The sequence below is a fragment of the Aethalodelphis obliquidens genome, unplaced genomic scaffold, assembly GCF_003676395.1.
Source record: "Aethalodelphis obliquidens isolate GAN/ISIS:26980383/991018 unplaced genomic scaffold, ASM367639v1 scaffold65, whole genome shotgun sequence".
Taxonomy (NCBI): Eukaryota; Metazoa; Chordata; class Mammalia; order Artiodactyla; family Delphinidae; genus Aethalodelphis; species Aethalodelphis obliquidens.
The window spans coordinates 4,379,111-4,395,557 of NW_020838009.1; the positions used below are offsets into that span (position 1 = coordinate 4,379,111).

The window sequence follows — 16,447 nt, forward strand, 5'->3', positions numbered from 1 at the left end:
GGTCCTTAAATTCCCTCTGGACACTCACTTTGAGTTGTTGTCCAGGTCCTGGGAGATATCGTCCACCAGCTCGCTCTCGGAGGACTCGTGGGCCATCGACTTGTAGAGCTTGCAGGCCACCAGGGCCTTCGCCATGCTCTCCTCCCCGCGCTGCCAGAGGAAGACCGCCATTTTTTGGCGCTTCATCAGCACGGCCCACACCATCAGCTCGTGGAAGGGGTACTGGAATCGACTCACAGCGGGGTCGTCCACATCGATGTCCAACTCCTCCTCCTTTTTCTTCTTCTTCTTTTTCTTCCCTTTGGCTGGAGGCTCATCATCCTGAGGGGAGAGAAGCACCTTTGCCATGGTTCTGCCATAAACGTGCAACAAAGGGTTTCAAGACAACTGGAAAAAGGGAAACCTCTCCCTCCAAGGGAATAAAGAGAATTCTAAGTACATCTGCGGTTTCCAACCAGTGTACTAATTCTTTTGAAAAGATGCACATGTTTATTATGAGAAGTAAACCATCGAAGACCAAATGAGCTGAAAAGGCATACTACTGTTTGAAGAGTTTATACGCCTGGGTTGGCAGGGCTTTTTTTCCCCAGAAGCCTCTAAAAATTGAAGAGATGCTGCAAAACTAAAACAAAGAAAACACTTCAATCCAAATCACCCCATGGGAGAGATAAAGCCTGTAGCTTATTTCCTCAGAGGAGTCTTCAAGTACCAACACTCGTTTGCCAGATAACGCTGAACCGGAGATTAATAGGAAAAATGTAAAAGGGGAAGGAGAAAAATGTCTTGTTTCCCTACTAATGGTTTAAGGAAGCAAGCGTTCCATTTTTTAAAATTATAATTTATTTATTTATTTCTTTTTGGCTGTGTTGGGTCTTTGTTGCTGCACGCTTTCTCTAGTTGCCGTGAGCGGGGTCTACTCTTTGTTGCGGTGAGCAGGCTTTTCATTGCGGTGGCTTCTCTTGCTGTGGAGTAGGGGCTCTAGGCCCGCAGGCTTCACTAGTTGTGGTGCCCGGGCTTAGCTGTTCCACGGCATGTGGGATCTTCCTGGCCCAGGGCTTGAACCCGTGTCCCCTGCGTTGGCAGGCAGATTCTTCTTATTTTTTTTAAGATATAAAGTAATAGCTTTATTTTGAACTTTATTATGTTTCAGACATTTCTCTAGTCATTTTAGATTTATTTCAATAAACATTTTCCTATATCTTGTAAACCGCATTTTAAAATCAGAAATAATTTTGCAAATCTCCATATACAATGATACCAAACAGAAAACAAAAAAATCAAGTTTTATTAGCAATTCTAAGTAAGAGCTGGCACAGTTTACACAAGCATTAGAAGGTAAACATCTCTTGAATAAAAAAATAGGAAATATTTTAATGAAAAAAGTCAAGGATTGAAGGAAAGAGAAAATTTTTCAAACAGCAGCTGGCTCTTTCTTCACAATCTGAATCACTTGTGCAAATACATCATTAAATACGCACATGATATTTACAAGGTAGAGATAAGAGAAAAAAACCTAAGTATCAGGGTCCTTCATCTGTTATCCCTCTTCCATCTTCTGGATCCATTACTTTACATTCCAACTAAAACTATGACTCTAGTTAACTACAGTTGAAAGCTTATCAATTAAGTCATCAACAGTGTAAACCAGAAGTTGAATGTCCGCTTTTTCCTTCATTCGGTGATCACTATTCTTTCGGAGGAAGACATCTACATCTGTGCTGACTACTCGGTCAGCAACCTGCATGGACGTATGCCATGATACAATGTCATCCTTCATGCCGTGGAGCAATCTTATAGGGCAGTTCACAGGAATAGGACTATGTAACAAGCAGTGGTGCTCTGCTTCTTTAATGACACTGTACTGAATGCGATAAACTCCTCCTTCACTGTATTTTGATGGCATGGACCACACATCTTTCATCTCTATTTCCTTTTTTGCCTCAACAGGAAGCTGATTAAACTGTGTCACTAGGCCATCCACAGCTGTCGCTATGCCAATAAGAGCAACAACCTTTTGTGGCCGTGCAATTGCAGCGTGAAGCATAAGCCATCCACCAAGGCTAGATCCAGCTAGTATCTGTGGTCCTTCAGCTAAGTCATCAATTATAGAAAGAACATCTTTTCTCCATTTTCCCACTGTGCATTCTTCTAAGTTACCATCTGAATTTCCAACTCCTGAGTAATCAAAGCTTATACAGGCGTGACCTAGAGATTTGCAAAACTCCTCAATCGCCAATGCTTTTGTACCATTCATATTAATGTAGCCAGGGATGAAGATAATTCCTGGACTTTTGCCTTTTAGCCTTTTATGAGCCAGGTTTGGAAGGTCTGGTCGACTAAGGAAAGAGATTGATGTCTTTTGTCTGCAAGCTGGGAGCCACCGTGGTGCCGGCTCGGCCTTCGGTGCAAGTAACGCGCTGAGCCCACAGTGGAAGCCGAAGGAGACGGCCATCCAGCCCCACCTATGACAAGGTACCCCGGCAGGCGGATTCTTAACCACTGCGCCACCAGGGAGGTCCCACAAGTGCTCCATTTTGAATGAGCTTTGTCTTTTCATGGATGTGCTATAAATGGAGGGTCTCCCATGACTGGGAGAATTGGGGTTGAAACACGGTCAACATTTCCCATTTCCTAAAGGGATTGTGAGGGATGATTCTGAAAACGGAGAAGGACCCTAAAGGAATGTCTGTCATGACTGGGAGAATTGGGGTTGAAACACAGGAGTGTCATGGAAATATATGGGGCTCAGACTATTCCAGGCTAGGGCTTCAGCACCCAGTAGAATGACAGAAATGGGTATTTGCTCTTTTGCAAACAGCTTTCTTGTCAATGATCCACTTTTATTCTTATACTGACTCTGAGAGGTTGTGAATGTCTTCCATTCCATCAGATGAGGAAGTTGTGACCCAAATTCTGAATAATTTGCCCACATACACACGGCTGGAGTGGCTGGGCAGGGTGGGGGTGAGGGGGGAGACTGGCTCTCCAATTCCTACCACATGTTGTTCATGACTAACCCAAGTTTTATAACCTTATAATGAGTTGTCCGACATTTTAATTGAAACTATTGTATCTTGCCTTAGATTGAAATGTTTTTGTTCAGGGACTTTCCTGGTGGCACATTAGTTAAGAATCTGCCTGCCAATGCAGGGCACATGGGTTCGATCCCTGGGCCAGGAAGATCCCACATGCTGCGGAGCAACTAAGCCTGTGTGCCACAACTACTGAAGCCCATGCACCTAGAGCCCATGCTCCACAACAAGAGAAGCCACCGCAATGAGAAGCCCGCACACCACAACGAAGAGTAGGCCCCACTCGCCTCAACTAGAGGAAGCCCGTGCCCAGCAATGAACACCCAATACAGCCAAAAATTAATTAATTAATTAATTAATTTTAAAAGTGTTTTTGTTCAAATTTTCTAATTTGTCCCAGTAAAACTACAGTTTCGGTCATTTAGGAAGGTTGGTCTATATAGGTTAAAAATTGACATTATGGAAATTAAAAAATAAACATAGCTTTATTTTCAAGAATATATCCAGTCAAATAAAAATCCACTAAGGACTAATGAAAGGCTGTAAAACAGAAACCCTTTTAAGCCTATCTTTCAATAATACATTGTATTGTTAAAATACTAGTTGTATGCAAATTCTGTTAAAGTAATTTTAAGATTGCTAGAGAAAGAATATAACCAACAAGGGATTAATTTCCCTAAAATGCAAGAACAGCCACAAAGCAACAAGAAAAAGAAACAACCCAATAAAATAACAAAAGATATGAACTGGAAGTTAAAAAGAAACTGACCCATCCACAATCACAGTAAGAGCCTCTAAACACCCCTCACTTAGAAATCAACTTGAAAAAATTAGTACAGATAGAAGCAAATTGAACAATAACATTACCAAGTTTGATCTGACAAAGACGTATATGTATTGTACCCAACAAGCTGGGAGTACACATTTGTTTCTAACACACATGAATCATTAACAAAATTCCACCTGGCATTATTCCCTAATTCTTTTGAGATTTTCTATATCAACAAATTCCAGATATCAGAAATCATGTAGTATACACTCAAAGAATAAAATTAAAAATCAACAAGAGTAGGATAACAACAATAACAAAATTCTGTATCTGGAAAATTTTAAATACACTTATAAATAACTTGTGGATTAATGAGGAAAGTATAAACTGTTTAGAAATGAATTGCAATGAAAGTTCTACTTACCCAAACCTGTGGGATACCATGAAAACAATGCTCAGAGAAAAAATTTATACTCTTTATGCATTTATTGGCATACAGGAAAGATTGAAAATAGGCAGGGACTTCTCTGGCAGTCCAGTGGTTAAGACTTCACGCTCCCACTTCAGGGGGCACAGGTTCCATCCCTGGTTGGGAAACTAAGATCCCACATTCCACATGGCATGGCCAAAAAAAAAAAAAAAATGATGTGAACACTATAAATATGGTATAATTTGGAGTCCCTTGGGAAGGGCCTCTTTCTCATACACTCCCAAATAATCTTCCCCCATCTATCCCAGTGCCTTGACAATCTGTCAGTATAGATTGATTCCTTTAAACTAATTAATTAAAATAAAAATTTTTTAAAAAAGAAAATGGGCAAACTTCGCTTTCAAATTGAGTCAATAAAAATAATACAGTAATTCCATATAAAGTATATGGAAGGAATGAATAAAATATATTAATAAAATAGAAAACAGAAAAAAGAAAGTTGCTTAATAAAGCAAAAATACCAATCAAATCTGAAGGCAAGTACGGTTAAGAAAAAAAGGGAGAAGATATAAATATAAAAAAATTGGAACAAGAAATGGTACACAACTAAAGATATTGAAAAAATTAGAATACTATGTAAAGGTTTATACCAAAGTACTTGCAAGTGTAGAAGTAAATTGTTTGCTAGGAAAATATAATTGACCAAAGCTGACTCTAGAAAATAGAAAAGCTCCATGAACTCATGTTATGAAAATTATTATAAAGGCAGTGAAAAATATGCCCCTAAAACACAGGACTGGGACCAGGCTATTTTACAGGAGAGTTCCACCAAACCTTCACCCAACAGATAAAGCCAACATGATGCAACCAACCTAAGAGAGCATGGACTTACGGAAAGCTGCATATCATAACCCTTCTAGTTACGCTGAAGGTCGGTGTCAACTGTGAACACAGAATCAAAACCTACCCTGTATCCATACAGAAATTGGGATGCTATTTGAATCATGAATTTGAGAAGAGTCTTTACAACAGACAGTCTTAATATTCTGTGTTATGATATTTCTTTCACTCATTTATATATTTTCATGTCTAGTGCTTTTTTAAAAATTAATTAATTAATTTTTTTGGCTGCGTTGGGTCTTCATTGAGGTGCACAGGCTTCTCATTGCGGTGGTCTCTCTTGTTGCAGAGCACGGGCTCTAGGTGCGTGGGCTTCAGTAGTTGTGGCTTGTGGGCTCTAGAGCACAGGCTCAGTAGCTGTGGCTTAGTTGCTCCACCGCATGTGGGATCTTCCTGGACCAGGGCTCAAACCCATGTCCCCTGCATTGGCAGGAGGATTCTTAACCACTGCACACCAGCGAAGTCCTAGTGCTTTGTTCTTGAGTTTCCTTATTAAGGTTATTTCTGGATACTTTTGTCCTATTATGAGGAAACTTTGTCAATGTGTCTGGGTTTTCTAGAAACCAAATTTTTTTGCCAATGATAATTTTCCCCCTTTTTAAAGTATGCTTCCTTTATTTATTTTTTCACGTGGTAAAATTCCCAGAACACTTTTAAAAACCAGTGGGGTTAATGATGCCAACAATAATGGATGTGCTTGACTTGTTCTTGATTTTGATAAAAATGAATGGGGTGGCTTTTACCTTTTGAAACATGTCTGTGATCTTTTTTTACATAATTTGACTAAATCATCCAAGTAAATTTTGGTGTATGGTGTAGTGGATTTATTCATGGAAAACAAACTTGTGCAATTTTATGTTAAATACAAAACGAAGAGGGCTCCACACACTTAACCACAATATCATAAAGCCATTGGAAACAAGTCCTACTTACTTCCATTCCCAGAAGTTTGAGAGCTTTAGGCTGCATAATGAAAGGGGAGAAAAAAATGAATGGAATCAGATAACTGATGTTATGATACTGGGGGTTGTACATTAGTAATATCTTTAGTAGCAATAATAATAGATTAAAAAGTACTTGGTATCGTTAACAGTTAAGGACAAACCCAAGGAAAGGAAATGCTTTAATATGGAACCTCTGCTTCTGTCAGCCCAGGTCAGGTGAGGAGAGAGATGTGCAGACATGGGACCCGCATCCCAGGTAGAACCAGAGAAGTTCACCCACAGAGGAGACCCAGAGCTATGGAGCTCTGAGTGCGGGCGAGGCGAGGGCTTCATGGGAGATCTCACACGTGAATTGGGCTTGCGGCACACGTGGGGTTTTGATGGGGGAAGATGCCGCAGACACAGTAGTAGAGTTTGATTCTGGCAGTGGTACATGGTTGCCCACAACACGGTGGGGATGGCTAGGGAGACTCTTAGATGCTGTGATCATGAGCTTGACAGTGCTTCGTCAGGCGCTGGGGATCCTTGGGAATTTCTGAGCAGGGAGTGCACTGTTGGGTCCCTCGTTTTGGAGAACTGGGGCGGGTCCAGCGGCAGGATGGATGGGAGAGGGCAGAGACAAGGGAGCCTGGGAAGAAGGCTATTGCGAACAAAGGATGGGGCAGGGGCAAGTGCTGGGCTGTGCGGCCCCACGAGCTGAGGGAGGAAGGTGCGTGGTGAAGCCTGGGTGTCTGGAGGCATGCTGAGACCTCCCACCGAGAGCCACTGCGGGAGGACGGGCAGGTGTGCTTGGGGATGGGGTGATGAGTTCGGCTTTGAAGCGGCTGAGTTATTAGAAAGGCTAGCAAGGAACCACATGTGATTCCGGGAACCACAGAACACCACGTGTTCGCTGAGTCCTACCCTCTTGGGTCCAAACAGGTTGTTGTAAAGGGTCCGGAAGCCCTTCCTTGTGTAGTTGCAGCGGTAGGCGCCCCCCATGAGGTACTCCAGCACGAGCCCAATGTCTATGAGGCTGATGTGGTAATCGGGTGGAAGGTTGCCCTGTAAGAAAAGAAGCTGTGTCTCAGGCCCTGCGAGAAGGGACCCACAGCGTGGACTTCGGCAACACCTCGGCATCATGGTCATTCCTGCCTACGACGTGAAAGTTAGTGGTACCAACGGGGCATTAAACAATCTTCAGTCTGTTTCCATAGGATTGTGGGAGATAAGGGGGTAAACCATGTTCCAGAAAATGGGCTAGACTTCCCAATGAGAAGAAGTAGAAGCCCATGAGGCTGGAGGGGAGAGGCCTGGGCTTGTCCGTGAGCTCGGACAGAATAGCCTGTAATGTGCATTTAAACATAAGGGAAAGAAAAGAATATATATATAAAGAATGTATATATGTATAATTGAATCACTTTGCTGTACAGCAGGAATTAACCCAACATTATAAACTATGCTTCCATGAAAAAGAATATTAAAAATGTATATAAATGTATAACTGAATCATGCTGTACAGCAGAAATTAACACAACATTGTAAATCAACTATGCTTTGATAAAAAAATATTGATTAAGGAAAAAATACATAAAGGAAAGATGGTGTAGCTGGTGCAAAGAGCAGATTCATTTTGTTGAGAAGGTGCTTTGACAGCTGCTTGCAGGGGAGAATCCAGTTTCGGGGGGCTGGCGTCCAGATTTTCTGCAGAAGGAGGGAATGAGCAGCGTGGCAGGCAGGAGGACTCTGGAAGACAGTGGGCAGACAGAATATCCCTGGGGCCAGGAACTTTCTAGGGAAAGCTCCACATGGTGCCCTGTGACTTTCTGGGGGACCCCTCAGATTTCAGTAAGAACGCAAACACTGCAAACTATCTGATGTGCCCGGGAGTCGGTGAAGGGGCAGAGTCCTGCAGCAGAACGGAAGAGGCTGTGTTGAGATAAAGGTAGCGTGTGGGTGGAGGGGAGGAGGGCAGAGGGGCATCAATGCATCTGTAAGTCGGTCATTCACGCCAGAGGGCAGTTGGCTTATCCAGGAGGCAGAGCTGACTGGTCCATTATAAGGATGTTTTGCTATGTGCTGTTTCCTGCTTGGTTAATTTCCTATGGCTGAAATGATGGTAGAAACCTGGGGTCCGTCCCATGGAGGCTACACCTTCCAAATGTCCTCCCTGTACATGAGGACTGAATCCTTCACTCAGCCATTGCAAGTCTGTTCAGCCCCTACCGTGATCCTTGACCAAGTCGGGGATTCCATATGAGGGGATAAGGAGATACAGCCCTGCCTTGGGGACCTTGCTCTTTTGGGGAAAAAGGGCCAAGCCACCCGCAGTCCCGATGCAGCAGCATGTTCAGGCCCCCGCTCTGCTAGGGTGGGCAGGTGGGAGGGTGAGAAAGGGCTTCCTGTGGAGGTAGGAGCGGGCAGAACAGGGGCTGTAGGGGTCGAGGGGGGAGAGCACTGCAGATGTGAGACGGGCACGGCCCTGCGACAGAACACGTGTGGTGGGTATGTGTTAGGCCCAGTGGGTGCAAGTTTCTTAGCAGGAGCTTGAATTTCATGAGACGTGGAGGTTTTAAGTGGGGGCGGCCTATGTCTGGGGAGGGTGGGAGGAGGATGATGGAAGCCACTTAGGAGAGACGTGGTTGGGTCTACACTTGAGTAGCTGTGGCTTTTGAATGTTAGTGCTTCTGAATCTAAGAAATCTGTGAAAGTGGGAAAAAGGGCACTTGCTGGTCTCTCTTGGTTCCCAGATCCACTGATTCTGCTCTGATCCAATGAGTGTGCATAGTAAAAGCCAAATTCTCACATTAGCAAAATTAGATATTTGTATGAGGTCTAACCAGCCTATCTGGGACTCTGGCTGAAGGCCTTCTTCTCTCCTTTGCGTTACTTCCTTCTGCTCAGAACATGAGTACACGTCCTGCACTCTGCATGCCAGGGACTGCATTCTGGCTGAATGAATTGCTCTGCGTTAACCTGGTCTGACCCTCCAGGCTGTGGTGACAGGACCCAAGAAACACCAGGACAGAACAGGGAGTGGACGGGATCCTACAAGAAGGCAGACTCTAAGGCATTAGCAGCGCTGGGGATGGGGGAAAGCATCTATCACTTACTAAAGAGGAGACAGAAAGAACCAAGAACTGCTGCACAGGACACACAGAATGACATGAGGCCCATCCTGCTGGGACTTCTGGAAAGAGGCACCGTGAAGGGATGAGGGGCAGATCTGAAACACGCAGAGCGTGGGGGTTCTGGGCAGCAGTGAGGAGCCCACCCCTTGGCTGGCGCTCCTGCCTTGGTGAGGGGGCCAACCTACCGTCAAACAGTCATTCAGCGCAAGCCCATTGTGTGTGGGATGAACATTTCATTTAAAGAAGATGACATTTTTTAAAAGTAAACTCTTTTCATGGAGAGAGGAATTCATGACTTCTTATGCCTCCAATAAGATGACAACACATTTGGAAATTTTAAAAATTGCTTTAAAACACGTCTCATTAAGACACAGACAGACCTGCTAGAGAATGGACTTGAGGACACGGGGAGGGGGGAGGGTAAGCTGTGACAAAGTGAGAGAGTGGCATGGACATATATAAACTACCAAATGTAAAATAGATAGTTAGTGGGAAGCAGCCGCATAGCACAGGGAGATCAGCTCGGTGCTTTGTGACCGCCTGGAGGGGTGGGATAGGGAGGGTGGGAGGGAGGGAGACACAGGAGGGAAGAGATGTGGGAACATATGTATATGTATAACTGATTCACTTTGTTATAAAGCAGAAACTAACACACCATTGTAAAGCAATTATACTCCAATAAAGATGTTAAAAAAAAAGGTCTCATTAAAAGACATCAACAGGTAAAGGACTATGAAAGAGCAGACTGACCTTTTTTACATCCCTCACCAGCAAATGAAGTGTGTTCGGTGGACCCAGTCTCTGAAAGAGAAACATTCAGCCATATTAAATATGTTTTTCTGTTCAACTTTTGGAGTAAAATCCACTCTACTTTATAGAATTAATGAAGTCCTGTGTCTTTTACAAGACAGGACTAGGACTGGTCATGGGTAAGAAGTATCCCACATGTTCAAAAATATGTTAAATACCTTTTATTGAATTATTTTAAAGAGCATCTTAGGACGTACTATATTTTCTTAACAGTTCATCAAGCTTCAGCAAGCAACCACCCAGGACCACTTGTGCTACTTAAAATTTTAGAATGGGGAAGGAAATGTACATTCTCAAAATTCACATGGTAATAATAAAAGCCAAGAGGACTTCATCCAAACACTTTCATTCTAATATCAGGAGCTCCTTGCTGTGCAAACTCAGTTTTCCATTTTTCACCGAAGCCTCATAAAACGTGGGAGTCCCCAGGAACAAATGACTGCTCACCCCGGGATCTTTTCACTCTGCTAATGACTCCGCGGGCTGGACTCTTTCTTTGTATAAACTTGTCCTCGTGCACCACCCCTGAGTTAATGCTACAGACAGGGGTGCTGGCTAGCATGGTGGCGGTGGGTGAAGATGGGACCATCCGCCGAGCCCGCGTGTCAGGTGAGAGCAGTCGTCCTTAAATGATGGACCTCCCGCTGAAGCCGTGTTCTGATGGGGATGCTCCTCCAAGTGCATTCTTGCATCCCCAGGGCTAGCTCCCCTCCGCCCTCCCTCCTCCTGGACCACTCACGGTGTTATAAAGCTCTTCCAGCCTCGGGATGGTGAGAAAATGCTGCATGTTGACTCCATTTTCAATCAGGAGCTTCACAAAGTCTACTCGGTCTAAGACCAGCGCGTCCAACATGGCCTGCTCCAGAGCGTTCACCTGTGCGAGCCCAGGAGAGGGGCGTGAGTGCCTCAGCAGGGACGGGGACACTGGGCAGGGGACCCTGGAAGCTCTCGGAAAGCCTCTTCAGGCCCCCAGACCCAGAGCGTCCTGAACAAGGCTCTCTTTACCTTTTGTCCTGAGTAAACATGCCCCATTGCCCCCTCCTTCCTTCTCAGTTTGTCCCTAGGTGTCATATCAAAGCATCACAGATGGATACATTTAACACAAAGTGAAAAATGTTCAAAATGACAGCCAAACTGGTGGCTCTCTAGTTATCAGGTTTTTTAAAAAAATTAAAATAGAGTTGATTAGCTTTTCTTGTAATGTAAACATGAGGGAAATTCAAAATAAAACTGCAATCAGTGCTTGAGTCTCCAAGCTCGGATCTCCATATACAATGTTTTTTTGAGGTGGTAGACTGTAACATTTTATCTACTATTAGTTATCATTTGTGTCTCTATCCTTCAACAATGGTGGAACCTGCAGCGCTCAATGTAACGTGAGGTTTTGCTGGGGAGAATGTTTCCTTAACTGAGAACTACCCACTGTGGGCGTGCCACGGGCCACCAGGGTGAGTGACTGCGATGATGCCATTCACAGGGCACCGCAGAGGGCCAGCGCCCTGTCTTGCTGTGTCCTGACAGCAGCAAGGCCAGAACCACAGGTGCTGCGTGTCTCAGCCTCCCAGCCCAGCCGACTGCAGTTACCCATGCATCCCTATCACAGGCTCCATCTTTTGTCCCTGAGCTGCATTTATTCACGATTGATTTGTTTCCCGTGTTTCCACGCAACAAACATCCAAATGTCTGCAGGCGGAGAAAGGCACTGGGGGGCAAGGTGGCCCGGGCCTCCCCTGTGAGTGACTTCATTCTCCCCCAAAGCAGGACCATTTGGCGTTTGTGACATCCTGCCAGCCACTTGAAATACCGACACTGTCCCATCAATGCTTCATCACTGCCTCCTGGGCTCGGGGCCCCGGGTGGGGCTGCGGCAGAGGCAGCAAGAACTGCCCCCTTCCCTGGAGGAGGGTGACTGGCTCCAAGGTCCCCAGGAGCCTGGGAAACGGGAGCAGACACGTCCCACGTACCCAGTTCAGCAGCTCGAGCTTCCGGGGGTCAGTTTCTTCCTCCACCTCCTCTTTCACCTTCCCTTTCTTCTTGCCTTTTCCTTTTCCTCTGCCCCCCTTGGTGGTCCCTGTGGGTGGCTTCTTCTCCTTCTCCATGGCCTTGCTATCCGTTGGGGGGGCCAGGCTTCCCAGGGGCTGCAGTCCACAGCAGGCAGAGTTGGGAAAGGGATTAAAGCCAACCCATGTCCCAGGACAAGTGCACAGACCGCCCCTCCCCTCTACATGCACACGCGCACACACACATGCACATACATAGGTACACATGCACCCACATACAGGTGCACATGCACACACAGGTGCACACACAGATACACCTGCACACACACTTGTGCAAACATGAGCACCCATGCACAGACATGCACGCAGGCACACATACTTGTGACTACACACACGCACACATACTCAGCTGTTGCAGGCCTGGCTGCCTGATGGAGAAGCTCCTGATTTCGTGACCATCTGTTACTTATATGCTTGATGAAGTGCACTCATGTACTTAAAGTGGCTGAAGTTTTGACTGAGCGTGTTTTTGCCCGAAGGAAAGGGTGCTGAGAGGTAAGTTTAAAGGCGCCAAAGAGAAGTGTCTGTGACAGCTGATGAAGACCAGAGAAGACAATTGTGAAGGGGTCAGGGCTTCCCTGGTGGTGCAGTGGTTAAGAACCCACCTGCCAATGCAGGGGACACGGGTTTGAGCCCTGGTCCGGGAAGATCCCACATGCCACGGAGCGACTAAGCCTATGTGCCACAGCTACTGAGCCTGCGCTCTAGAACCTGTGAGCCACAACTACTGAGCCTGGGTGCCACAACTACTGAAGCCCGTGCGCCTAGAGCCCGTGCTCTGCATTAAAGAGAAGCCACCACAATGAGAAGCCCGCGCACCACAACGAAGAGTAGCCCCCGCTCGCCGCAATGAGAGAAAGCCCATGGGCAGCAGTGAAGACCCAGCGCAGCCAAAAATAAATATATTAAATAAATAAATTGAAAAAAAAAAGAATTCTAGAAAGACTACAGAGTCATAGGCACATAGTTGATGGAGAACTTCAACTATTAAAGGAAGACCTGAGAGACCGTATACTTGATTGTGGGGGAGACAAAGAAGGACTTTTGGTTCCAGGTTGTGGTCTTGATCTCGTGTTTCCTGCTTTCCCTCTCTTCCCATAGAAATGATAGCAGGAAACAGAGGACTATGGAAAAGAAAAATTCATTTCAGGGAGAAGAGGCAGACCAGAGCCATTAAGATGTTTCTGGAAATGCTGTTGGGTAGTTAAAGCTGTGGTGAGGCAGCTGAAGCCCAGGATGAGTAATGTGGGGGTAATAGTGGAGGTGGGACCAGATTTCCAAAGAGGGAGAGTAAATGGTGGGTAGAAAGCATGGTGATTAGTAAAGGACTGTCTACAGAGCAGGAGACCACCCATCCCCTCTCGTATGTCACGCCCCCTCCCCAGTGGGTAGGTGCAGAGCAACTCTACTCCTGGGCTTCACCCCAGGCAGAACCCGGAAGAATGTCTGCTGAAGAATTGGGCGGGTCCTTGCACTGTTGGTGGGAATGTAAATTGATACAGCCAATTTGGAGAACAGTATGGAGGTTCCTTAAAAAACTAAAAATAGAACTACCATACAACCCAGCAATCCCACTACTGGGCATATACCCTGAGAAAACCATAATTCAAAAAGAGTCACGTACCACAATGTTCACTGCAGCTCTATTTACAATAGCCAGGACATGGAGGCAACCTAAGTGTCCATCGACAGATGAATGGATAAAGAAGATGTGGCACATATATACAAATGGAATATTACTCAGCCATAAAAAGAAACAAAATTGAGTTATTTGTAGTGAAGTGAATGGACCTAGAGTCTGTCATACAGAGTGAAGTCAGCCAGAAAGAGAAAAACAAATACCATATGCTAACCATATATATGGAATCTAAAAAAAAAAAAAAAAGATTATGAAGAACCTAGCGACAAGACAGGAATAAAGATGCAGATGTAGAGAATGGACTTGAGGACATGGGGAGGGGGAAGGGTAAGCTGGGACAAAGTGAGAGTGGCATTGACATATATACACTACCAAATATAAAATAGATTGCTAGTGGGAAGCAGCTGCGTAGCACAGAGAGATTAGCTCGGTGTTTTGTGACCACTTAGAGGGGTGGGATGGGGAGGGTGGGAGGGAGACACAAGAGGGAGGCAATATGGGGATATATGTATATGTATAGCTGATTCACTTTGTTATAAAGCAGAAGCTAACACACCATTGTAAAGCAATTATACTCCAATAAAGATGTTAAAAAAAAAAAGGGAGGGCCTGCATAGGGAGGTCCAGCGCCACACCAGCCTGCTCCAATCTGCAGAGAACAAAGAAAAGCTGTTCAGTAGACAACCCCCTCCTAAATGGGGAACTCTTGGTCAGTCCTCCCAGGGAGGAGAAAAACCTATTTGTAAAATAGGCTCCTTCTACTAATTATTCTGTCCCATCCCTCACTCTGAAATGGGGATAGGCAAGCAAGGACCTGCAACAGAAAAGGACAAAATGAACAATGGTAACAGCTGACCAGGGAGAAAATAGAGATAATTCAGGGAACAGGAGAGGACTTAAAAAAAGTACAGTTTGTATCCTCAGATATTGCATTCATGAGATGAAAACAGGCTGACATGAAAACGGAACCATCAGAAAACAAGAAAGCTTTCTCAGACATCAAAAATAGGATTGCCTGGGCTTCCCCGGTGGCGCAGTGGTTGAGAGTCCACCTGCCGATGCAGGGGACACGGGTTTGTGCCCCGGTCCAGGAAGATCCCACATGCCGCGGAGCGGCTGGGCCCGTGAGTCATGGCCGCTGAGCCTGTGCGTCCCGGAGCCTGTGCTCCGCAACGGGAGAGGCCACAACAGTGAGAGGCCCGCGTACCGCAAAAAAAAAAAAAAAAAAAAAAAGGATTGCCTACATTTAAAAAAATAGCACAAAAAAATGCTAAGGAAAAAGTTGCGATTTCCAAAAACCTACAGCAAAATGATAGAGAGACAGAAATGATAAAATGGAGGATCAGCCCAAGGGGACCAACATTTGCTTAACTTATAGGAATTCCAGAGGAAGAGAAAGAGAGAAAATGAAGGCTGAAATACTCAAAGAAGCGGTAGAAGAAAATTTCACAGAGCTGGGGAAAGACTTGGGTCTTTATCATAAAGGGGCCTCTGACAGCCAAGCAGAATGAATGGCACATGAGTGGCCATATGAGTCCTTGAGTTTGCTGTCCCTGTACATTTCATTCTCATTTGTTTGAAATAGAACACATGTCCTTCTGAAATTTCTAAACACTGAAGATAAAGAGCAGACCTCAAACTACATCTGAGAAAAGACAGTGGTTCATCTTAATTGGAGGAGGATCACATGGCAACCATGAGCCTGGTGTGTGGCAGAGTGTTTTCAGACGTGTAAAGACAGAGAATGGTTATCTTCCCACACATGTTCATGAAAAAAATTACTTGAAGATCTACTGCAGCGAAATGAAAAAGAAATCTGAGAGAGAGGAAGACGTGGAATGTGGGAAGAAATGAGCCTGTCTGACAACACACTGCAGGGGTGTCTGATGTGGTCAGCTGCACAGCAAACTTTGAGAGCATCCAGAGAAACACGAGGCTTTGAAAGATTCTACAAGAAGAAAGGGAACTGCACTCAGTGGACAGTAATAATTAAAAGAATAGATCGTCTTAATGATGTGAGGCATATGCTATGAAGAAAAAAGAGAATCAATTTGGAAATGCAAGGGAAAGCAAACATCTAGCTATTCAAATAAGTCATGGTCCAAATATGAAGGAAACTCAAAGGTCCCATAATTTTAAACAATGGATGGACTGTAGAAACCTTGATGCTTGTTGTATTTTCCTTTGTGTGGCCCAGGTGATTGACCCAGGGCTACCTTTCTTTCTCTTTGAGTTCAGCCACAATGTTAGGTTCAGCAGTGAACAATCCGTACAGAATCACAGTAAAGTCTTCTGTTTTCTCCATTTTTAGAATCAACATAAAGGCCTAGTATGCGGGGTGGGGGTGGGTGAAGTGGATGAAGATAGTGAAAAGATACAAACATCCAGTTATACAATAAATGTCTTGGGATGCAATGTACAGCATGGTGACTACAGCTAATAATACTGTATTGTGTATTTGAAAGGTGCTAAGAGAGTAGATCTTAAAAGTTCTTATTACAAGAGAAAACACTGTAACTGTGTGTGGTGATGGATGTTCACTAGACTTACTGTAGTGATCATTTCATAATTTATACAAATATCGAATCTTTACTTTGTACACCTGAAACTAATACATCATACGTCAATTATATCTCAATTAAAAAATATAAACAATGAGGACCTACTGTATAGCACAGGGAACGAGATTCAATATCTTATAATAAGCTTTAATGGATAAGAATCTGAAAAAGATTATATACATAATAACTGAA

At 44.6% G+C, this 16,447-nt stretch overlaps 1 protein-coding gene and 1 pseudogene across 11 annotated transcripts in view; both read right to left on the reverse strand.

Annotated features, from left to right (window-relative positions):
- TRPM1 (transient receptor potential cation channel subfamily M member 1) overlaps window positions 1-16,447 on the reverse strand; it is an 82,784-nt gene that overhangs the window by 42,358 nt on the left and 23,979 nt on the right. For 7 of the 10 annotated variants that reach the window (XR_003429259.1, XM_027089363.1, XM_027089367.1 and 4 more), the window contains exons 10-15: window positions 11,960-12,133; window positions 10,735-10,869; window positions 9,936-9,986; window positions 6,979-7,119; window positions 6,065-6,094; window positions 29-321 (exon numbers count right to left, since the gene is read on the reverse strand). Coding sequence is in view for 9 of the 10 variants with exons in the window: in XM_027089363.1 (XP_026945164.1) it covers window positions 29-321; window positions 6,065-6,094; window positions 6,979-7,119; window positions 9,936-9,986; window positions 10,735-10,869; window positions 11,960-12,133 (824 nt within the window). In the remaining variant the exon portion in view is untranslated. The remainder of the gene's footprint in view (window positions 1-28; window positions 322-6,064; window positions 6,095-6,978; window positions 7,120-9,935; window positions 9,987-10,734; window positions 10,870-11,959; window positions 12,134-16,447) is intronic. The other 3 variants (XM_027089370.1, XM_027089366.1, XM_027089371.1) reach the window with 3 other exon arrangements.
- Window positions 1,131-3,197, reverse strand: LOC113610877 (mycophenolic acid acyl-glucuronide esterase, mitochondrial pseudogene; annotated as a pseudogene). Its single transcript, XR_003429260.1, has one exon. The product of XR_003429260.1 is annotated as a mycophenolic acid acyl-glucuronide esterase, mitochondrial pseudogene (transcript).